This window comes from Bactrocera latifrons, unplaced genomic scaffold, assembly GCF_001853355.1.
Source record: "Bactrocera latifrons isolate USDA-ARS-PBARC rearing strain unplaced genomic scaffold, ASM185335v1 scaffold_168, whole genome shotgun sequence".
NCBI lineage: Eukaryota > Metazoa > Arthropoda > Insecta > Diptera > Tephritidae > Bactrocera > Bactrocera latifrons.
In genome coordinates this window covers 612,005-637,732 of record NW_017535163.1, presented here as the reverse complement: position 1 = coordinate 637,732, position 25,728 = coordinate 612,005, and the positions used below count along the sequence as shown (strand labels likewise).

At 37.3% G+C, this 25,728-nt stretch overlaps 1 protein-coding gene across 1 annotated transcript in view; it reads left to right on the top strand.

Moving 5' to 3' along the window:
* LOC108966633 overlaps nt 1-25,728 on the top strand; it is a 142,845-nt gene that overhangs the window by 69,325 nt on the left and 47,792 nt on the right. The window contains exons 2-4 of the mRNA XM_018929635.1: nt 1,984-2,119; nt 21,417-21,625; nt 22,684-22,928. Coding sequence (XP_018785180.1) covers nt 1,984-2,119; nt 21,417-21,625; nt 22,684-22,928 — 590 coding nt within the window. The remainder of the gene's footprint in view (nt 1-1,983; nt 2,120-21,416; nt 21,626-22,683; nt 22,929-25,728) is intronic.

The window sequence follows — 25,728 nt, the reverse complement described above, 5'->3', positions numbered from 1 at the left end:
ATTTCTCCTGAACTTAAATTTTATTAAAAACGTTGCTAATTTTTTAATTTTCGCACGAGTTGCGTTCTTAGGCAGTCGAAAACTTATCCYAATTGAACTAATACTAGCAACAAATCAAATTAATAATCGCAACTTGTATAAAAATTATCACGAACGAGACTTATACTTACTCTATATATATGTACATACAAAAGTAAGAAATATATGTATTCTGTATCTGTATATACTATATAATAGGTAACAGCTTATCGATGGGTAGAGGAGAAAGTTTATTTATAAATATTTACCATCTACTTCCTCTCTCGAAATTAAAACGATTAGGGTCATTCAATAAGTTACCACTCTTACTGACCTAACTAGACTGCAACTAGTCTGCCCGGACAGAATYCATTAAAGTAACTTGAAGCTCTTGTTATTCATGTTCATTGTAGAATTTTGTTATTTCTTTTAATTTTAGTAGATGTTTGTATACAATAYATTTTAGAGTATGTTCAGCATTCCTATAAAACCATTTGTAGTCGTAACAAAAGTGAATGCTGCCATTACATTTAGCTCAAGGTATCGCACTTTCCTCCCGCTACATTTCAACGAAAGTGCTATTTATGCACTCTATATACATTAGGGTGGATCGAAAGAAACGAAATTGTTTTTGTTTTTCTGACTTGTTGCTACGAAAAATTGGCTCTTGGACAGCTCATCAAATTTGAAGTTTACTGTCTGATATAAAGAAAAAATAGAAAGCTGTAAAGCGGAGAACCTTCTCTCTTACGCTTGAASAGCCTTTCTCAGAGCGCTCTCAGAAGCTATTTTTCAGACCACCACACGAAAAATAGTAGTGTTTTTGATCCACCCTATGTATCGTTTACATATATACAAATATACATTTTATATGCATATGTATGTACGATTGCATATATTTATGCGTCATTGGAGCTTGGCGTATTGTTCTGATCGCAAGGCTTTGTTTTTATTATACAATATGACATCGATGCTCGATATTGATAGTTGTCGGTGAAAAAAAAAACATTTCGTAGCTTTTATTATGCAACTCTAACAACCACAACAATTATAGCTAAAACATTATGCCCAGGGGGCGAGCGAGCGCGAATTCCAGCTGTTTGCGGTCTAAATGTAAGCGCTGCCACAACAATACACCACTGCCCATAGAAATGTATACCTCAACCCACACACACACGCACATACGCATACATGGCATAACTCGTCCTCGATATCTATTGTTGTTATTAATATTGCAATTCAATTTGCCTAATGGACTTCGACACTTTGCGGTCGGGCTGAGTCGCGCTGAAGCAACGCGCTCACACCAACGCAGTAATACACACACGGCTGTGGCGGCTTTGGCGGCTTTTGTTCACATTTTTATATTTTTATGTTTTTGTGATTTTATGTTGCGGCATGTTTGCGCATTTTTTAACGTTTTCCTGTCTTCTTTGTAATTAATGGCGCACATTTCGGAAAAATTACGAACTTTTTCCAATGCAARTGCTTTAACTGCTCGCTTTAGCTAGTTGCTGCTTACGGCGGTTGTCATGGCGCGCGGGAAGTGTACAATTAAACTACTATATATTGTATGATATAATATATATAAACACAGTTTTACATACAAATACCGATTATAAAAAGTATTATTAAGCTAATGACCAATTTTTGTTTGTCAGCAATTTTTATGGCCGAAGTGTGGCGCTGAATTTTTAATTACCAGCGCTCAATAGCATTACCAAGTTAACTACTTGTGACTACTCGTAACTGTACATATTTAGGCAATTGTCACACATGAGTTTGTGTGTGTGTGTTGAGCCGCTACGCCGTTGCTCATCTGAAATTCCAAACATTTAATTAATTAAGTGTATAATTTCGTTTTATGGCGTTTAATGCGCTATTTTACGCTAATGCTRCTGTTAATAATAAATTTAATTAATATTAGTTAATATTTACGCTTTTTCATTCTTTATTTCATTACAGGTCCGCTATCGGAGGTTCAAACAGCCGTGGGGCTGGAGGTGGCGCTGCCATGTGACCTATTGCCGGGCGCCATGACGGCTGATAAGGTGCAACTGGTCATCTGGTATCGGCAGGGCAACGTCAAGCCAATTTATACGTAAGTGCATTTAATAGTCATAAAACAGTTATTATATACACTAAATCTATACCATACTGTAAACATACTACTAAAGACGTTATACAGTTTTTTTGCGAAAACAAGATGTAACAGTATCTAACTCCTGAAAAAATTATTCGATGTACCCTATTTCATATTTCATTAGTAATGCGTTATATATTCCTTGTAGCTACTTATATTTTCTTTAAAAATCCTTGCCTACATTTTAGCGCAAAAAAAATATACTAAAGCATTGCCTACATATTGGCGCGTAAGAAAATGCTCACCTACTACAATATACCGAAAATAGAAATATCATAAGAGCAAACACAAACAAACCCAAATATTAAATATCATAACTTTTCCATTTCTAAAGCTCTCAACTATACATAGTGCCAAAAAGTACCCGGAAATTGTAAATAAAATGCAACATATTTAAGTATTCATCAATATTTAYTTTKTCRCCTWCMAAGYAGTCCTAACCAGATAAAATACAATTCTTCTTCTTTACTGGCGTAKACACCGTTTATGCGATTATAGTCGACTTATGTCGTGTTTTCAGTCCTCGAAACACTTTTCAAAAGCATGGGATAGCCTTCAGGGTTTATCRATGGTATTCCTGGCTTTTTGGCTTTAAATTTGGTCATAATCATACTCTTTTTGAAARAAATTCAGCTTTTYCGGWACGAGTAGAGTATAGGAAAGGCAAGAGCCCATTTCATACCCAAAATATCCACCAATAGTAATACAAAATTTGAGACTTTTTGCTCAATATCTTCATTAAATTTAAATTAAATTTCGGGGTACTTTTTGTCACCTTTTACCATCACCACCTTTGGCCATCTTTCGGGCAAGGGAATGATTTTTTCAACCTTGAATGCAAAAAACTATTCCAAGTGGTTTTGATGTCCTGATTTGAAGTGAGGGTTCTGCCATAAAAAAAATTTTGCGGAAACTGGAGCATATAATAGGTTGAAAATGCCGATACTATGGTATTTAATACAGTAAGCGTGGTCAGCATTAAAAAGGGAATATATGTAATATCAGAAAATTAAATGTAATATAACCTGTTTATTGGTTACCGAGCCATTAAGTCRTGTTCGACAAATACGCTTTTAATATGTCAGTGTTTCAGTTTGATCAAAAACACAAGCCTACGTGTCGTTTAAGACATCCGTCATTCTAGACCACCTTTGACCACTTCAACAGATGAAAGACGTCAAAATCGTCAGCCAAGTGTTAGAAAGATGATGATGATGATGATAAGAAAGCTCGACATCTCTCGGGAATCCGATCGAATGATATTGGTGGATATTTTAGGTCTCTCTTGTACATGTTACATAGTTTTCCTTGCCTTCCTTGAACTAAATTTTTTACCACTTTGATAGAAAAATAGCAGAACATGCCGAAAATTATGTTTCGTCCATCTTCGATAGGACGCCAAACAAGAAAAATTTCAAAAAAAAAGGTATGTCAGCTGTTCAAATATGTATATAACGTTAATGCGATTAGATGCGAGTTGGCTGCGGAAAAATTTCATTAAGATCAGCTACTGCCATGAAACAAAGTTACCTAGTGAAGGAGCAGTATTAAGTGCCCCAAATATGACTTATTAAGACAAARAGTACATAYACAAATACAAAAATAATAAAYAAATATAAGGCAGCCAAAATATTTCTAGTAAATTCAATTTATTCCCAAATATTGACACGTTCGACCAAAATATTTGTAATCACTTGAAGGCGGCCAGCTGGTCTTATTAAGTCCCAGACGTAGTAAATCGAMATAAATTGGCACTTTAGAAAGCAATAAATCAAAGGAATGCACAAAATACAAATGAGCAAGGGCCGCTGCACCCTTTTGTGTATTAAAAGCACAAATATGGATCATAAATCGGAGGATCGTTGCTGCGTTCGGTGCCTTTATGGGCGCATGTCAAGACAAATTAAACCGCAAAGCCAAATGTACTTAAATGCAAATGTACGCACACACACACATACACATTACATAAATCTAAACAAATTGGAATGATGAATGTGCAACGCATTTAATGCTCGAATTGCATACAAATGACGTGTGACTGGCAACATTCTAAAATGGGGCAACATTAAGAATTGACTTTACAAATATTTTTTATTTTACTTTTTCCACTGAAAATTATCAATGCCTCGCTTTCATGGCTAGGAGGTTGTAAAATTTAATGTGATTCAGGAAAAGTATTTTAATGCGCCAACCAGCGCTGCAGGGGAGTGTCAGTGAGTGCAACAGCAGCGTAGCGCTGCAGGGATTAAGGCGCGCACTCAGCGACTAGCAGCTAGCGGCTAGCAGCTGGCAACTGCACATGAATGCGCGCTTTTATGGGCGAATGCAGGGCAAAGTGYTAAATAACGGAATTATGCTTACAAGGCAATTAATAAATATTTCTGGCTACTTACGCATAACACTTTGTGCGTGAAACAGCGCATACGTACGCGGACCGTGCACTTGTGGCAAGCCATTGCGCGCACGTTTGCCTAGCCATATGCTAGTGGTGAAATCAAATCGTATGCGTTCTTTGATTATGCTTGACACTTGGCCGGGTCCAGCCGTTATTGGCGCTCATAAAAGTTGATGACTTGTTGCTAACGGTCTACCAATGATGCCCAACCAGCTACGCACCATAAATGCAAACGTCAKCAAGTGCAGCGCAGCAAATGCAAGCCAAGCGAACGCGCACGTCCACGCCAACATTTTTGATTTGGGGTCACGCCGCTTATGCGCTCTGACTGTTTGATGCATTTTTTGATGACTTAGTTTAAGAGCGCGCGGGTCAGCACRKCAGCTGATAAGCGCGRARARCCAATAAAAGCACAGAAAGYGCTTGAGAGAAAAATAACGCAATAAAARCGTTAGCGCTTGCCGCACAGGTCGCGCGGCGGAAATTCGTAAGTTCACCRCGCTCGCTGTGCTTCCTTCCGGCTGGCATGCTGCTACTTTTTTACGATCAACTGCATTTATTTTATTTTAAGTGCTTTGTCTKCCCACACTTAATTCGATTTGGTGCTAGAAAGAAAAATAAAAACGCGTGTCCGTTTTGTCCGCCGCGCCGCTGTGGCATTCCTTTTCGGTGTTTTCTATGTGTGTATGTATCTGTGTGCGTGTGCGTGTGCTACATAAAACTGGCATTTAAATTACCGCAGCCCACCAGCGTATAACAACAACAACAACACAGTGGTGGCTAGCGCTTTGCAATGTTGGCGACCGTTTGATTTTCGGACCGCCCAATACCGTTATTTATTTAGTTATTTGCCGCATTGGTGTTGCCCAAAGTAATTTGTTTTCCAGCCTATAAATCATTTCAAGTGTATGATCGACCCAACGGCAAGAGCAACAAGAACACCAACAACCTCAAGCACACTACAAACACCAACCATACCAAAAGCAGCACAGTTCAAAGTGCCACCAAAACAATAACAAATACAACGCATGTTAATCGTTATTGGTTAAGTTATTTATTCTTTTGTGTCCTTACCGGCGTTGTTGCTTTTGTTTTTTATGCCACGAAATTTATTTGTATTGTAGTTTTGAGAGTTTCAAACGCTTTTGTGCGCTGRAAAAATGCTAGCGAACAAAGGCCGCAGCTGCTCACACTTCAATACATTTCTCTAATGGCCGTGTTTCTTTAGCAAGATTTTTCTTGTTCTTCGCCTTACAAAAAAGGTCACGAAGCGGCAGAACTTTGCATAGCACTTTGTGCACATATTTTACACGCCCAAAACAGTAAATGAATGTTTGCGCCCGAAAATGCGACCAAGACAAAGAGTATGTCTTAGTGTGTATGTGTGTGTTGTCCGTTGGAATGAACCAGCGGCTGCGATTCTACTCCCAAGTGTCCAATAAGAATCGAAAATATCGCGTAAGAAGTGGCCACTTGGGGGCCGCTATTRGAGAATGGGACATGCTGTTGGTGGAAATCGCGTAGGGCTTATAAATTACAACAAACTAAATTACAAAAGTAAAACAGTTCAGGTTTTCAGAGAAAATAATATATTATTATACAATTAGATGTAGAGCTATTTAATAAATAAAAATAATAGTTGCTTAGAGTGATCATTTACTATGTCTAGCATACATTTGAGCGCGAGCAGATTATTAGAGGTTAGCATACATTTAAGCGCGAAGCGGTTTGTAGGTTAAGGTGGAAAAATGGATTCCAAAAAAAAATAGAAATGCATAGCCTAAAAAATATGCTTCAAACTAAACGAAAAATATTGGTCAGTGAACACTGGTGGCTTGCCGGGAACAGAACTCAGTTAAAATGTAGWACAGATTGTCAAAAAATTAGGCTTTCACCTCTGAATCGAAACAAAATTATCAGCATTGTACGGCGCTAATTTTTGCTTTAAGTCTACGGTAAAGTTAAAAAAAAAATTTCATTGAGTTATGCGTCATGCCCSTAGCCATGATTTCCATTTTTCTACACGGTCCGGTTGCCACAAGACTTAAACGGTTATTACTTTGGAAATAATTTGAAATAAAAAAAGTTTTAGACAGTTTTTTAATATCTAAACTATCGCGTTACAAAAACAAAAAAAAAAACTATTTACAAAAATATGAATTTTTTTTTTTCCAAATTTCTAGACCATATTAGCCCCTTAAAGCTTACAGAGGCTTCACAGGGCAACTCTCACAAGTCGCCAAAACACTTCATAGGCCATACTTCTTCTTACCATTTCTCTCTTAAATTTTGGGATAAGCCATTGAAAAACGCAAGAGTTTTAATAAAGTATAATTTTTTCATGTTCAACTTAATCGTCTTACAAATCGATAGATGGCGCTGCTGCTGATATATTTATAAATATCGCTTACAAATTCTCTGTATTACATTTTTATAGAAATTGACTTAACCTCGAAAACAAATATATATTATATTCTTTGGGGACAATTTTTTTGAAATAATATTAAATATTGGGAAGTGGAAAAAGTATTTTCGTATTTTGTCAAAAGATGTTGTTGCGGTTGAATATCCCCAGTGCTACCAACCAAATTTTCTCATGGTCTTGGAAAGCTAAGATTTTGTGCTTCTTTTAACCAAAAACAAAAAATTAAATTCAGGGAAGTTGAAGTCTGATTAAAAATACAAGATTTCGACTACGCCATACTTAATTTTTCTGAGCCTATACTTGTCTTACTCTGAAAGTGCCCTAATAATACCCCGAACAGTGTACATTAATAATGCCAAGATGCCTGTAGCACCCAGAAGAAAACAACGGTGATCCTATAAATATTATATGTAAATGATCCGTGTGATGAGCTAGATGTTTTAGCTACTACCGCGTGTCCGTCTGAYCGTCTTGAACATATATATGCCAACTAGTCCTTCAATTTTTGAGATTTCGCTTATAAATTATGCACACGTCTTTTTCTCCCCAAGAACCATCTCATTTAATGGAATCGCCGATAGCGRAACACTATAGCATATAGCTGCCATACAAAGTGAACGTTCGGGTTCAAGTTTTTGTATGGACAACTTTTTCATTTATAGAGATATYTTTGCMAAATTTGGTGTGAACAATTTTTCAAATCCTTGCTGCAACTCCAAAAGAATCTTTTATATCGGTTTACTATAGCATATACCTGCCATACAAACTGTATAATCGGAATATAGTTTCGTATGGCAAACTTTCGCATTTGACGCGCTATCTTCATGCATTTAGGTACGTATCATTTCTCAAAGCATCGCTACAATCTCGGATAAAATTGTTTARATCGCATCACTATAACATATAGCTGCCACACAAACTGTACAATCGTAMACTACTACTTTCATGGAAAACTTTTCCATTTAATGAAATATCTTCGTGGAATTTAGTACAGAATATTACGCAAAGTAGTAATGCAATAATGCTCGAGCTGCCATACAAGCGACCAAAATAAATGTCTCGAATAAAATTTTTTTTTTTTTTTTTGTGAAGGGTACGACAGCAAATACTTTTTCTGTTTTCTTTTGTTGTTTTTACATTTTTTGTATTGCATTTTCATTGTTTTGCTCTCTTCCCCACCGCTTCCCACTTGCACTTTAAATTCTTGAGCTTTTCAAACCCATAAAGACGACCCTAACATTTCAGTCCGTGTCATCACGCTAATCCAAGTTTGCACTTTGCCGCCGAYAAATTTTATTAGATACTTGTAATTTGATTTCGGCCCCCACACCGCCGCGTCGCTTGCACAGTCCCAGCTTGCTGCAAATATTTATTTTGTCACTTCGACGGCACACAAAGTGCGGATGACAGGCATTATGACTCTCCGAGGTAAGTAAATCTGGCCACTAAAAGAATGAATGAATAAATACATAAAAAGCCAACAATAACAACAACTGACTGTGCTGACGACAACTTCTCCATCAACAAGCGATATGGATATCCGGCGCGCAATTTGGCGGAAGAGCTTCGCAGCAATTTCCATGAAAACGAAAACAAAGGAGCCACAGCGAAGCATGCGATTGAAATAATAAAAACGTGAAAAGAGGCACGAGTGTGTGTGCGTGTGAGTTTGGGTGTGAGTGAAGAAAAGTGCGAAGTGAAGAAAAGCGCGTTTTATTGCGCAGAAAGCGTAGGCGGCGCGGTGAGATGAGGTGAAGTCTRCCGTATAGTGTGGCAACGTCGGCCGAATCGTTGTTGTTGTGAGGCAAAAAACTGGAGTGCGAGTGTAGCGGCAGTAGGCGGCAACTGTGGAAATCAAGTTTATTGGCGCGCGGAAGCACAGTGGCCGAAGTGACGCTGGGGAGTCTTGTATTGGCTTCTTTGATTTTTACCGAACTCACGCGTAAAAGTGCTCGCGCAAAAGTTTTTCGCCAAAAATGAAATAAAAACAACAGACGCTTGCGCTTTCTTGCGGCATGCGCTGGTATGTTTTTTTTTGGGTCTTCCTCTCTCACACAACCAGCATTGCAGCGTCTATCGAATTTTCAATCGAAAGTATGCGTACCTGCGCCACGCGTCTAACGTCTGAAGCCCTCTACCCCCTACCCGCCGTGTTTTGCAGCAATTTGCCACCTTTTGTTGCTTATCAAGCACGCGCATGCATCAGCGCTTACTAACGCTTCATTCACACAGGCACACTGAGACGTCTATATATGCAGTCACCTAAAATACAAAACAACGTATCATCAAAATTATCGAAACTGAGTTTTTTTTTGTATTGCTTACGATTCACTAAATCGTGTTACATATATGTGGCATAAAATTTTCAACTTCACTGTCAGATATAACCAATATATAACCAATACATAACTAACATATAACTATTTTATAACCGAAATTGAAATTTTTATTATCAAAAATTTATCATAAAAATTTCTGCTTCTGTTGTCACATATAACCAATATATAACCAATACATAAGCAATATGTAACCGTTTTATAACCAAAACTAAAATTTTCTYCAGAACGAGTGGCTCAAAAATGTCTGTTTCTGCTATCAGATAGAAACAAGATATAACCAATACATAACCAATGTATAACCAATATATAATATAACCGTTTTGTAACCAAAACTAAAATTTCCTTCAAAATAAGTGGTTTTTATGAAACCGTTTTCTATCGCCTGTAAAATTATGATRTGATGTTGCGTTATTTTGCATTTCAGTTGACGATATGTATGTTCTACATTTATATATGTGTTTGTTCGTATCTACGCTTTAAACATTAAAATGCCACACACAAAACACAATCTTCTATTGTCAACATTTTGTTTGGTACATGACATTAAAAAAAAAAAATTCTAAAAATACACAACAACAGTTTACATTATGCTGCTGTGTCTAGCAAGAGCACTACAGCAGATGTCGCTCCCCCAAACCCAGCAACGAGTTGCCAAGCGCCCCAGAAATTAGCGTCACATACTCACACACATATATAAGTACATATCCAAGCATATTTCTGGCATAGCCAGGTTTAAATACACTCATGTAAGACCTAATAAAGGCAAGCGACTGCCACTGCGGTGCACTCATAAAGCCCATAAAGCGTCGGCGAAATGTAAATTGTATTTACTACCAAGAAGTGAAAGAAAAACTGGGAAAAAAAGTAACTTGTCAATTTCATTCATGTCGTTATTTAAATTATAACATTTTATTGATTGACATATTTTTTCAGATTTTTCCCTCCGCTCTTTCTCCTGCTGCGCGCTTGTAGTTGCGTCCATTAATGCCACCTTCATGTGGCATGTACTCTATGCTTGAACAAAGCTATACATAATGCTTGTAGTTGTTTGTGTGTAACATGAAATATTTGCTGTCGTCGCTTTATTGCTGTTGTTGCTGATCGTTTATTGATTTCTTTATTGTTTTCATTTTTAKTTTCGAACATTTTTAATGAATTTCATAATTCTCTTGCGACAAGCCCAGCAAGAAATATTTAATTGCGCGCACAGTATCGTGTTGCGCGAACAGACACATACACACACACACACACACACACTGACTTGCGCGTGCACCCACAAAGTAGCCTCATAAGTAAAAGTCAAACGTAAAGGCAGCCGCAGTGAAGAAAGCAAAATGTTAAAAGCGCCGAGCGTTGCAGTGTCGTGCGGCGGCGCGCGGTTCTTGTTAATATATTATTATTATTTTTTTTTTGTTTAACATAAGCAAGTGTATGTGTGTGTGTGTGCGCCACTGTTGCATGCATAATACATGAGCGCCGCACCCCGCCGTTGTTGTTTAAAGTCACAACAAAGTTGTAACATTTCAATCAATAATTACGGTGCTTTTGTTCGAAATTACGTGAGTGTAATAAAAGCACGAATTCGTAAGCAAATTAAGTAGCTCAAACARAATTACTAAATATAATTATGCCGAACGCGCTGCAGCACGTAAGGTGTATAAGAAAAATTAATGGCAGAATTTCTGTTTCTGTTTTTTTAACGAGCAAAGCAATTTCCATTGTACTTTCGCGTGATGAAAATTAGCAATAAAAGTTACCAGAAACTGTTTTTTTTTCTAATTATGAAGAAGGTTTCCACTACTCAAGAAAGTTTAATCTTTGTGTTCACCCGAAAATTACAAATTCATTCGAAACCTATCAAAATCCGAAAACCATCATTTTTACTGTTTTCGCGCCATTAAACAATAATACGTGAATGAGGAAATATTTTCAGGTCAGGTTTCCCTGCGACCCCAAAACGTATATTTTCACAAAARATACCATCATCAGCTATATTTAGAGAAATTATTGCTTAATACCGAAAAAATACAGTCGGAACGATTTCGAAATGYACCATACCTCGACAATCGAAGAAAACTGTSSACATAACCTTGATTTTGAGCTCTTTGACGTGATGCTTTCGCGTTCAGCTCACCTTTGGCACGGCCGATTGGTCGTTTGTTTTCGGGTCGTAAGCCTTAGATTCAAGCCTCCATCGCCTGTTGTAATATATTTCATGAAATCTTGGTAGCATTGTTTCGTAAGCGTTAATGCAAGTCTGTTTTTAGAAAAAAATTCACTGTTTGTGATAAAGAATCACTTTTCTTAGACCCAAATGATCTGCCAAAATGGTTTTCACTGTTGCTATTCGGTGCCAGTAAGATCACTGACTGTTCAGCGTCGATTCTCAAGCAACATTTTCTTTACTATATTTTATTGACGTGTTAATACTCAGTTCATGCTGATGGCCGTACTGGTCGTTAACTCGTCCAAGATTTCACTTCGAATATCTTTGAAATACAAAATTTTATACGAAATTTTATTCAGTCCCCCTAAAATAGAAATTCATCCAAATAAAATATGCAGCCTCGCCAAAAACGCAAAAATCAAAGCCTTTCTCGAAACTAAAAAGCATGCTTTCATACCAGAAAACAATAGCAACCAGCTTTTCTTGACGCAAGAAAGTGAGCACATTGGCGCTGTGTCTCACTTTATACCCTCTAAAGCCCACACCACCGTGTACTTAACAGCCGATATTCATGCCAATGAATTTTTGAACAGGGTCAAGCAGTTTTTTGCTTTGTCACGCTGCCTACTTAAATAATTCGTAAATATTGTTTGCAGTGACTCTTCCAAACGCCAGCGCAAGCAATTGCCAGCTCCTTGCGCACTTCGTGTTTGAAAATAACGTCAGCCTTTGCCTTTTCAATGGCATTGCTGTTGAGTCAATACTTCAATACTTTGCCATTTGTTTACGATTTTGAATATTTGATGCGCAAAACGGTGCGTCAATGAAAACTTTTGCTTGTCGACTGTTTTCGATATCTGCTTGCCTTACGCTCGTGTARACGGCTTGTGCTGCGTCTAGGACATTCTTTATTTAGCTAAACTTTACTTATTTGAATGATGTSCTTTGTGTTCTTAATAAAGTGAAATTGAGCGTTTTTACAACATAACCCCTGCCAGTTCCGCTTTAAAGACTTCCACTTAACATTTATTGCCGGCAATCGCTCGTGTAAATTCCTCAATATTATTCCTATTTATCATGCATATTGCATACATGTGTTTGCCTCAAGGCCATTGACTATTTGATGTAATTTCGTAATAAAACATAGCATATCACTGTAGGGCAAAGTATATTAATGCCATTATGCCTTTTAGGCCGATTTGTTGGTTGCCCAGCGGCGATGTAACCAGAAAATTAGGAAATTGAATTTTAATTCAAGCTCGACGCATGATAATTGCTGTGTGTTATGCATTACGMGCGTCCAATGCGCTTTCTATTCGCTCTGTATGTTTGCGCGTGTGTGAATTGCTTTTTGTGTTATTGATTTTGTTGTATTGCGCTTTTAACATATCTTAGCTAATTGATTTAGTCAGCGCAGCCGGTCAGGCTTTCAGAATTTCCCGGCATCGATATGTAAATATTTCATTCTAATAGAAATTAATATCATTCATTACATTATAATGGGTATAAGTGGGTCAAATATATAATTGTAATCGTAAATTTGTTACAAAATTTTGAATATATTATAGGTAGAGGTATGTAAGCGCTGGATTATAATTAACATTGTCAGAAATTTGGTTGGTATTTATTATAACTGAGTAATTTTGGAAAGTATTGTAATTTTGTTTTCTATTGAACTTGTGAAACACTGCCATAATGATAGTGAAAAGTGTGAAAAATATTTATGATGAAAATAAGTTACTAACAGAGGATAAACAAAATCCAGTGGCTATGCAACATATAGAGCGAATAATAGCAAGTCAGTTGAAAACCTGACCTACCATAGCAAAACATGTTTTTTGATAAAAATTTTTTTTTTTTACGATTGCCCTTTGCTTCAGTTTCGGCAATCACTTCTTCATTCATTGAAAATCTCTTCCCAGCGAGTGTTCTTTTGAGATCTGAGTACAGGATATTGTCGGCGAAGGCCAGATCTGGAGAATACGGTGAATGTGGAAACCGCCCGAAGCACTGTCCATGCATTTTTGCCAACTTTTTCAGCGACTTGTGACACACTGCCTTGTTTTGGAGAAACAATATTTTCTTTTTCTTCCTTTTTTCTGCGATTTCGTCCTTCAAATGGTCCAACTTCGGAGTTAAATGATGGAGCCATCTTTCCATCCATTGTTACATATCGACGCAAAAACTCGGTTCTTGTACGTTTGAAAATCTTTAAACACTGCTCCAAATCAACAGCTGGTCGTTGGTTTTAGGCAAAGGTGAGCTCGCACGCACCCAGTTTCCACAAAGCTTTCTCAATGTCAAATATTCGTGAAWGATTTGATGTAGATGTTCGGTTCCAGTCTTTGGAGTGTTTGCTATCTCGAACAACTTCGCTTTATGGGCATTCAACATTATTTTGTGGACTTTTTTGATGTTTTCGTCGGTAACCAGCTCATTTGGGTGTCCACAACGTTTGCCGTTGTCGGTGCTCGTTTTACCAGGTCTGAACTTAGCGCATCAATCTTTCATGGTTGATTTTCCTGGAGAAATGTCCGGAAATCCGTCGTCAAGCCAACTTTTTACTTTAGCAGTATTTTTCCATTGCTCCATTTTTTTCACAATAACAAAAGTTGCTTCACTCAAAATGATAAAGTTCACAAACTAAAGATCAGACAACTGTCATATTAACACTAACGACTTTTGAMGGTTAGAGTTAACTAAAAGTTTAGGACTAACTAAAAATCACATGGATTTGATTTTAGTACCGCCAWCTATGAATCAGTCCGGGGAGTTTTTAATTAACCGGTTATATGAGTTGGTGTTTTAGGTCTTCGCTTCTGGGACGACAAGTATGAGGTTTGAGATGGCAGGAATTCTCTAAAAAATATATATACAAAAATGATCAGCTCGTCGACTGGAGTTGATTAAACACTATTTTTACACAAAGAAAAACAAAATTTGCAATTAATTATCACTGCTCAACCAAATACTTTTGAACCTTTACTACCGAACTTTTACCATTAGACTTCCATTAGACACTTTTAAGTCTACAAATGCCTTGCCGGCCGGACCTCCTYGTAGTACTTTTAATGACAGCACCTCCCCACTTTGGCCACAACATTTGACATAACAGAAAGGAGCCCAATCCACAACCACCCATTTAGCTACTATAATAACTAAGCAGCACCACACATASACATACGCATACATACATACAGCTGGAGAAATTGTAAGCCAGCGCTTTGTTAAACCATTAAATTGTGCGGTGCCATCAGCTTTTATGAGCTTACAACACAGGTTCAGAGCATTAAAATGCAACACTGTTCTAGTGATTACATTTTCTGGTCTATAAATTTAATACAAATTTAATGTGTGCGCGGCAGACTTGCTCCCCAACATTTACCAGTAAGTATGTTTTAATAACCGACTGCTGTCGATATACTATAGTGGCGGAGGAGTGGTGGGAAGGAAGCCTCACTAAAATGTCGTAAAATGAGAGCAAAGAGGAGGAAGTGGGCATCGGTGAGTGGGTGCGATAGGCAGTGTAACAGAGAGAGAGATATAGAAACAGAGAGGAAGTCGGAGACAGAAACGGAGAAGCAGCAAGGGAGAGATAGACGTATAGATAGCAAATGTAGAGGGAATTTGATACTTAGATATAAGGAGGGGCCGGAGAGCGCTTGTGTCACCTAAAACATTGCTGTGCTGTCACTAATCCCTTCTGTGGCTTTAATTTGCCATATAATTTTCCGCTTCTGCCTGCAAGCGTCACATTCTCCGCGCTGCTGCTGCTGTTTTTCTGATGCTATATATGTTTGTGGGTATGTGTGCGTATTTGCGCGTGAATGAACGCGTATTTTATAGCCGTGCCAGCGCAGCAGCAGCTCAAATTAAATGCAGTTGCATTAAAAAATCGTTTAAAATTTGATATCGATAATTTTGGTGCGTTCAATTTTTCTTATTTTTAGTTTTGGTTTTTTAGTGGCAATTTTAGTAAACTACTAAGCATACATATTTACAAGCAGCCGCAACTCGAAATGACAACTATTTGACTTGCTTTCAAATTTCCCTGCWTTTTTCTTGTTTTCTTCGTATTTTTTGTCGTGTTCTCTCGCTTGTAAAGCTCGGCATTTAGATAAGCCATAAAATGGCTGGAGCAAATCGAATGTGTGAGCAAACGTCCAATGGCAATAAAGCTGGCAATAAYAACAAAATGAATATGAACAGCAGCGATAAAATATTTTCAAGCATTTTTGTTGTAATTTCCTTCCCACACTTTTTTCATGGCTTTGCATTGCCTTGCTGGGCGGAGAGCATGTAAAAATATGGAACTCGTAAAATTTGAATGCCCCAATGCATATTGGACAAATTGTGTCAAAACATTGACAAACAAATGGACGAACTGTCAGCGAGTAGCGAGCAACCAGCAGCTGTGCCGTGTACACGCGCAGGTTTACAAGCAAATACGCTGCTGAAACGCAAGCTGAGCGGCTGGGGCCAGCACATTAACGTTGCTTTGCTGGACAAAACGGCATTTTGTTGTGCACTAAACACAACACACACACGCCCAAAATGSGCCTTGTTGGCTTCAGCTCCCGTCACACCGCAATCGCTGCACCCACCTCGCGTGGTACACAAAATATACAAAATATGGCCCATAAAAATGCGTTCACATCACATTCTACACAATAACGGCACACAGAGGCGCGTGAGCGATTGGCATTTCACACGTCAACGCCAGCATATTTGCTTTTACAAGCGCACAACAAACACAACAATAATAAAAAAGCGGCAGCAAACTGTTAGCAACAACAATTGGTATACAACAACAATTGATATACAACAACAATTGGCGTACAACAACATTTGGTATACAACAACAATTGGTATACTACAACAATTGATATACAACAACAGTTCGTATACAACAACATTTGGTATACAACAACAGTTGGTATACAACAACAATTGGCGTACAACAACAGTTGGTATACAACAACAATTGGAATACAACAACAATTGAAATACAACAACAAATTTTATGCAAAAACCAACAAGCGACGGTGAAATTGTTGCTATCACTGCCGACCGGCGGCTTCTGTGTCAATGGTCGGGCCTTGAGGCGCCTTTATTGCCCACCAAACGCCGTTACCTCTTATTGTTGCTTTTTTTGTTGTATTTTTTTGTTGTTTATGGACTAACTGAAAGCTCCTCAGTGGCTCATCACACAATTTTCCACACGTTTTTAGCGCATTTTTACGTTCGCTCTCACGCCGCGCTGGCCGCCAACAACAAATACAACAGCAAAGCAGCAGCAATTCAAGCAACAACAGCTTTGCGTGGCTTAGCGCCTAAAAGCGACTCGACACGTTGAGTTAATCGTGTGCTGTGTACATCGCTATGTGGCTCTATGTATATGTATATRTATATATGTGTGTATGTGTGGTGGGGGCGACGTGGACTAAGTGCATTGACGCTGTCATCAAATTATATAGCCGAATGTCACAAACGAAATTGTTGTCAATTTTAATAAAAACTTTTAYTTATATTTTTAATTTTATGCGCGGAGAAATTTATGTCAGGAATTACGAATACGAGTGTAGAGAAAAGCGCATGCCACTCTTTTTTTGCTTTCTTTCTCTGCAGCTGCAGTCCTCTTCCTYTTCCTTTGCCGAATGTCGCTGTGTTTTAATGATAAGTGACAGCCATTTGTTGCCACACTGTCACTTTGAGTGAGCTGTCAGCAGTTTTCATATGAGCGCTTATACGTGTGTATGTGTGTGTGTGTTGAAGCTTCTTTTGCGCTTTTGAAGTTTATAGCTGCGACATTTAATTGCCAATTTGACACTTTTGACACGCTTGTTTACCATTTATTTCATTATAGTTCAACTATAGCTKGTGCTCATGCTATTGTTGTAATTGTTGTTCTCCTATTGTGTATGTTTACACTAATTTATGTTCATTGCTGACAAATGAAACATTAAGTGCACACTTTTGGAAAATTGCAATTTTATTACGGTTTTTAATATGGTTTGAGGMTAATGAGTGYTYCATTGTGGCATAAAGCAAATCCAACATAAAACGGTGGAAATTAAAATGTTCATAAAATGTGTGCTATAGCAAGTAAGCCATTATTTTCCTGGCATAATTTTCGATTTAAAAATTTTTCAKAAATTTAAAGAAAATTATCCAATAAAAGCAAGAAAAATTCTGTTGTTATAATAGCCTTCACAAAAGTGAAAAGTTTTCAGTGCAAAAAAAATTTCATTTGTATGACAGCTATATGATATAATAGACCGTTCCGAAATTTTTTTCTCGAATGTAGTAGTTTTGCATCAGAACATAATCCAGACGGAATTTCAAGAAGATATCTCCTCAAATAAGACAGTTTTTCTTACAAGCTCTTCATTTCAGTCGCTCATTTTGTATGGCAGCTATCTGCTTGTGGTGCGATATTTGCATTCTTTTTAGAGAATGTACCGTTGCTTTTGAAAATATTTCGTGTAAAGTTTCATGAGGATATCTTGTCAAATAAAAAATTTATCCATACAACAACTTGATTTTGACCGATCAGTTTGTATGACAGCTATAAACTATCATTGTCCGCTCTGAACAATTTCCTCGAATATGGTACCGTCACTTTTGAAAATTCTTCGTGCCAAATTTCATAAGGATATCATTTCAAATAAAAGAGTTCTTAATTCTGACCGGTCAGTTCGTATGGCAGCTATATGCTATATAAATCCATGTCGGCCGTACTGACAAGATACTGCTAATCTTAGTGAGAAAAGAACGAGTGCAAAATTTCAGTTCGATATCTCATAAACTTAAGGACTRGTTCGCGTATATACAGGCAGGCCGACATATCGACAGACTTGACTAAATYGACTCAGCCCATCATGCTGAGCAGTTATATATATAAATATTTTATAGGGTTACCCACGTTTTTTTTTTACACCATCAAATTCACCTCTTATATTTTTAGGCGGCGAGGGAGATTGCCTGCGCGCATTAATCCGCTTATATTTCTATTACTTACCTAACCTTCAGCATTATTTCCTTTTCTTAGGTCAACCCCACTGCCCCTCTCTTCCACACGCAAATGCATACATATTACTACCTCTAATTGTTTATAATCATTAACTATGAAGGCCAAAAGTAAACATAATCAACCGGACACAGCAGTTGTTTCTACCTTCCACTACTTTTCGGCATTCGGCCGGCACTTGTAACGTTACTTTTGTGGCACTATTGGCAACATGCCACGTATTCACAGTTTATTACATGCGACTGTATATACTACAATATATTCCTGGAAGTGTCGGTGCTAATTTGACGGCCTGTTAGTCAGCTGATATGAGTGCCAGTAATCGCTCACGCTAAGCACATATGCTGCCACTGCTAATTGAACTCAATTATCGCGCATAATTCATTTACAGAAAAACTTGTAGTAGTAACAACAACAGCTGAGCATGATTTTTGGGCTAGCGTTAAGGATACTTTTAGCTGGAATTGTATACACGTGTCATAAAGCAAATATGGAACCATATTTATATCTACATGTATGTATGTGTGTGGCTAGTACGAATCTTATATATGATAATGGATTACTCTGAAATATGTTTCTGGTACTTAAGAAAAGTACAAGAGAATCATTTTTGATAATCTTACAATTTTTTTTAAACAAAAATCCGAAATTTTACTTACATTGTTTATAACATCTTGCTTAATCCACTTTAATATTTTAATTTATTTTGTGAAAACTAATTCAATGAGAGATATTTTTTAATAATTAAATAAAAATAGTGTACGTTTATAGAATTTACTTAAATTTAGTATATTTTAAAAAAATTTGAAAATTTTTGAAAAAAAATTATTTCCCTTGATTCCGTAGGAGCCCTCCAATATGACTCCTGAAAAAAAATCTTTAACATTAAAGAAGATTTCTGCTCAGTATTACCTACGTAGGTTGTCTTTTATAGTTCGGGATTAGCGAACATATAAGTATTAACCATAACAAATCTCTCTATTCAAAATATTATCCGTTAAGATCTATACAATGCTGGATGCGTTTGAAGCATTTGCAGGACTGATAGTGATATTTCCAAAATATGACTTTTGACGGCATCAAGGAACTTTTCTGGTTTCCAGAAACTTCGTCCTCTTWGTTTATCTTTTACGTACGGSAATARAKAGTAGTCWTTCGATGTCAAGTCAGGACAATCGAGAATTTGAGTGCTAAAAAATGTGGTTGCTACAGTCGATGARTGAGAGCTCACATTGTCGTGKTGCGGAGTTATCGGTATGATAGCCAACATGAAAAAAATTGTCTACAATGTTAGTTCTGCTAGTGCTTTTAATTATCTCTATCTCATGATGGGTCAAATGATGAACCTCCAATATTATTTAACACCCAGCATCAACAATTTCCGGCACAACAACTGTTCAAAATCAGATTTTCACACAATTTGTATTGGTATAATATACACTTGCGAAGATGTTCGCGATTTAGTGCCAACTTTCGGCCGGGATGAATATTTTAAGTTACTATAAGCAATACAAATAGTGGTTGTATGTTAAAATATTCTCACCATGTGAAGGAGAAAAAATATCAAACTTTCCGACAATATTGCCAGTTGCTAGTGCAACATTTTCTGGCTCAGTTCAATATTTTAAGTTACTATAAACATATCAAATAGCGTTCGTATGTTAAAATTTTCTAAGTATGTACATCACYAAAAATGTCAAATACGGATACATAAAAGGAGAAAGCCATGAGAAAAAAATCGTTATTATTTTYGATGGTTTAATTTAGATAATGGTTAAAAGCCTAGCCTAAGTTTCGGATTTTTGACAACATCGGCACTTTGCTTCGAAAAAAGCAAATTATCGAAAAAAATTTTATTCTTTTGATTATTACCTGATAAAAATATATCGGGAATGGTCCCGTCGGAAGAAATGTTGCTCAACAACTCTGAAAACAGCGTTTAGAGGAAGCAAATTTCACACTAAGTTAACAAATCTCTACAAATAATCTCATATCTCCGAAAGCATTGGGCGGATAAAGCTCAAGTATTTGGGGAATAATCTCTAATAYGTGAATATTGGAAATATATGCAAAACAAACAATCGTTTTTCGAAATTTACAAGTAAAAATAGCCCTTAAATCCGCCGCCTTTCTACGCCATATAATGTCCTCTTCCAACGTCATCCCCACTACGGGGGAGTACCGCCTATATGGTAGTCTAGTTCTACTTCCGCTTTTAAGTCTTTTATATTTAGCCATAAATTACTTCTAATACCAATAATTATTTATGGCTTATTAATTTTTATCACAATAAGACAGAATTTGAGTTGATAGCATTACATTTGTTTTCTGTTCTGTTTTGTTTGTATTTCCGCATAAATTGCTTGCTCATAGAGAAAAAATTTCGGTAATCCATACTGACTTTCTGCCAAACATTTCTTGCCTCAGTAGCACATGCATACATACATACATACAGATAAATACATGCATACATACACACATAAATACATACATTCACAGTAGACAATTGCAGCGTTTATTAGAAGAGCTGCCCCACTTTCTTACTGTCACCACTGCTCGCAGTGTAATTAATAAGCAGGCAATTAACAAATATTAAGCGCTTAAGTGTCCCGCATTACTCGCCTTATTGAATAATGTTTTTGGATTAAGCTACAACAACAACGAAATATCAGTAATAAGCTTAAAGCCGCGCACTTCATTTCTTTAATGATAGTATATACCTAACATATATATCTATATTAGTATATAACATATATATATATATGAGTATATATATTGTCTCTTATACACATCTAGATGTGTATAAGAGACAGGTATATATATATATGTATATATTTATAGCATAGGAAAAATGTCGCTTATTTATTGAACAATTTCATTTCTTGCGCTTTCTTTGCAGCTTTGATGCGCGCGGTCGTCCACTACATCAGGCCATACCCTGGGCGGACGAGAATGTCTTCAAGAACAAGGCGCACTTCTACTATGACACAAATCCGCCGGCGCTGCGCATTAAGAACATACAACTCAGCGATGCGGGCCTCTATAAGTGTCGCGTGGACTTTCATAAATCACCGACGCGCAATTGGCGCATTAATGTGACAGTCTTAGGTGAGTTGCCATCACAAACAAAAAAAAAAAAAAATAAATAAATAAAATAGAGGTAAGGCTGCACAAGCGAGAAAAATTGCCAATTTTGTGTATAAAAATTTTGACATTTTTTGTTGACAAAGATAAAAGCGGGTGTGAAGAACACAAATGTTACAGGCATTTTGTAAAATATTTGTGGCATAGAGAATTTGGTGTGCGCCGCATTTCTATAAATTTCTATGAATTTAATCAGCTACCCCATTTATAGGCTATTCACATTTCATCGTGTAAACGAGCTACGATTCGGCAATACAAAAGCATATGCCTAAATTGTAAAAGCCCTTTAAATGACAACATACTTCCGCAGAAAGTTTTGCCCCCTTTTTTCTTCCCACCGCACACCTTCACTTTAACTTCGCTGCCGCCAAGCAGCGTCGCGCTCCTTTAACTTTGCTGTGCAAATCAAATGATTTCATATTTTTCATTTGGCATTAGCCTTACACACACACTACGCTGGAGCAGCCACACACTCAAGCATGAGGGTGCTCTGTGGCGTATACGCAACCGCCCGCATCTCATGCTTTCTCCAGCCACTAAGCGCACTCGTGGCATTTCCGCTTCCGCAGCGCACATTTTTCATTTCCCTTCCAGCTTATTTGCCACATTCGCGTAGCTCGTGTACGCTTGCGTGTGTGTGTGAGTGAAAAATTGTTACATTCGCACCTTCGCAAGAACGTCGCCGTGCAAGGTGTCACCAGTCAGTTTGCTGACATTTTCATAACATTTTTCTCTGTAACTTGCAACTTTTTTGTCTCCATTCTTTTTTGTGTGCTGAAATGCCAATACACTCGAACGGCAATTTTGCTGCCTTTGAATTGGGACTAGCATATAGTATTTGCCTTATTACAACCGTGCAACATGCTCATCCGCCACCCAAGGCAATATTTCTTTGCGTTTTTCTTTCACCTTTTTCAACACACATTCCGTGCAACATTCTCGCATACCTGAAATTCCTGCAGTTATACGTCCTCAAGCTCTGCTCTCATACTCTGCTTCATCTTCTTCTTTATCGCCCGCAGTGCCGCCCACACGCTTAACAATACTGGATCACAATGGCGCTGAAATACGCGACCAATTGGCCGGTCCCTACTTGGAGGGCGACAGCGTTAATCTGACGTGCCTGTCCAGCGGTGGTGTGCCGCCGCCGCGCGTCTCCTGGTGGCGCGAACACGCGCTCGTCGACGACTCCTTCCATGTGCAGCCAGATGGCACCGTTCGCAATATACTACACTTGAAAAATATCGCACGGAAGGATTTACTAACGGTAAGTACCTCCATATACATGTGTATTTGTGTAGTTGGGTGTGTGTATGTGTGTGTTTTTTCTCTCTTCCATGTCTGTAAGTTGTGCTGTGTGSTCTCGCTCCCTTGTGTGATGACTGCCCTTAAGAATGACTGAGTGCTGTTAATAAAAGTTGTTGCTGTTGTTGTGCACTTGTAAATATATATAGTAAGTGCAATTTAGCATTTTCGGACACTTTTAAGTGAGTTTTGGCAGGTATATGTGTGCGGTACAGGTGTTCTTGCTGGAAGTTTTTTGAGTTATGTTGAGAATTTAGTACTTGCGGGAAATATAGAAAAGGAAACAAGTAGGTTTGAAATTTGAAAACTTTTGTTATTAGTATAAAGCTTAAATTTTGAGATAGATGGGGAAACTTTTGATCTAAGAAACAAATCAATCTGAACCTTTACCTCTGCTCGATATTCGTCGAATGGTTGAAATTTCGAGCGCAATTTTTTTTTACATAATGTTCAAGCGCCAATAAAGCAAAAAACCATTCGAAGTAATGGAAATAATGCAGCCGTTCAGTTTACTCACTCAAGAATTGAAGCCGTTAAGCCACCGTAAACGCGGTGAATGATTTGGTAGTGGCAGATTTTACCTTGGAACAACTTGAAAACGATAACGATTTTTTTTTTTTTATGAAACTAATCTTCTTCGATGAGGCTCACTTTCATCTGAGTGGTGCAGTAAATGAAAAAAAACTGCCGATTCTGGTGTGAAAAAATCCAAAACTTATTCATGAACAAACATTACATTCACCTCAGTGACAGTTTAATGTGGTGTTTAGTCTGGTACGTACTTCCTTTGAAATGAAGCTGGTGACTCCGTTATTCTTAATGAAGAGCGGTATGGACCGTTGATAACCAACCTTTTATGGCGGCAATTGGGCCAAGTTGATCGTGACAACATCTCGTTCTTATAAGACGATTGGATTTGGGTTCATCGAATTCGTTCTTGTCAAAGAAGGCGTGAAGACCATTTGARTGATATTATATTCAGAACTTAGTTGTATCGATTGTGCTTCACAATAATTAAAAATAACAAAAAAAATTACATATGATCAAATTTGACCCGCACTGAGAAAACAAATATACAAGTGATCAAATTTGACCCGGACTGAGAAAAAGAAAACCAAAAGTAAATGTCCATATGATCAAGATTGACCCGGACTGAGAAAAAATTTAAAAGTTAATACACATATGATCAAATTTGACCCGGACTGAGAAAAAGAAAACCAAAAGTAAATATCCATATGATCAAGATTGACCCGGACTGAGAAAAAAATTTAAAAGTTAATACACATATGATCAAATTTGACCCGGACTGAGAAAAAATCTACTTACATACATGCATATATTTTACTACTACCCAATTTTTCTACAGAGCCCAACCGATTATAATGTTTTATATTACAGTACGCATATATAGATATACATATTTCTCCCACTGGTGTGTATTAATTTCCGTGCAATAATGTTTACCTAAGTAAATGATTAATTCTTCTGTAAGGCCTAAAAAGTTAATATACTTGACTACAGTATATCAAAAAAGAAATTACATATATTTCATACCAGCGGAAACACACACCAACTCCATTCCTTTGGGYAAATAATAGACCGCAGACAATATTTTAGGCCGCCTCGCTGATTAGGCATGTGCGCGTAACACATGTATTAATATTTTATTATACAAATGCGGATAAATGAGCAGTCTAATGGCGAAAAATTGTAAGCCCTAACRTAAAAAGTAGAAATTTTTCAAAATATTGCAAAACCATATTTTTTTTGTAACAATTTGTCATAAATACTTTTCTGAATGCTTCAATGCAGTAAGATTCTTAATGCATAGTCTTTCTCGGACAGCAGTTTGGTGAAAATTACTATCAAAATGTGATTTTGATTGMCTCTGATTTTTTAATACCTAACTATAAAACACCAAAACTTGTTGAGCTTYCTTTCTACCTCATTTGCAACACCAACTAGTATTTATCTGCCTTCCAACGCATGCTTCCACTTAGTTGGCCACCAACTGTAGTCAGTTGCGCTAACGTTTTTGGCGTGTTTCACCTGCAGCCAATGATTATGACATAAAAAATTAATTAACATAAATTGCTTACGCCTTGACAAATGAAGTGGATTTGTCGCGTAGCACAACGCTCTCCACCTCCATGAAGCGTGTGCGTCYTCGTAAGGCTTCAAATTGCTTTTTGGGAGTTCACCTATAAAATTTGATATGCAAAAGCGAAATTGCCATGCCACATGCTRGTTTGCGGTATAGCTTCTACGTAGCTAAGTCTTTGTGTATGTATGTCTGCTTTTCCAGCTTAGTAAGCTTTCGAATGACAGTGAAGAAAAACGCAAACTTTTCACCGTTGCTTAGATGTGGCACGCATATTGTTTTTGTCTTTCTCTTTTTGAWACTGAAGACGCTTTGTTTATGTAATTTTAATTCCTTATAATGCGCATCATTTTTCTTGTTTTTAATTTCCCGCGAAGCTATGCAAAAAGGCGGTAGGGTATTTATTAAACAGAAAATATATAGCCTGAACAGGGTATATTAAGTTTGTCAAGATGTCTGTAATACGCATAAAGAAACGTCAGAKGTTTTATAAAGTATTTGTAAATGTGATGAGTGCGTGATGAGCTAAGTCGATTTAGTCAYATACACAAACTAGTCCCTTAGTTTTTGAGATGTCGATCTGAAATTTTTTATACGTCCTTTTTTCTATAGCTATAGCATATAGCTGGCATACAAACTGAACGATCGGAATAAAGTGCTT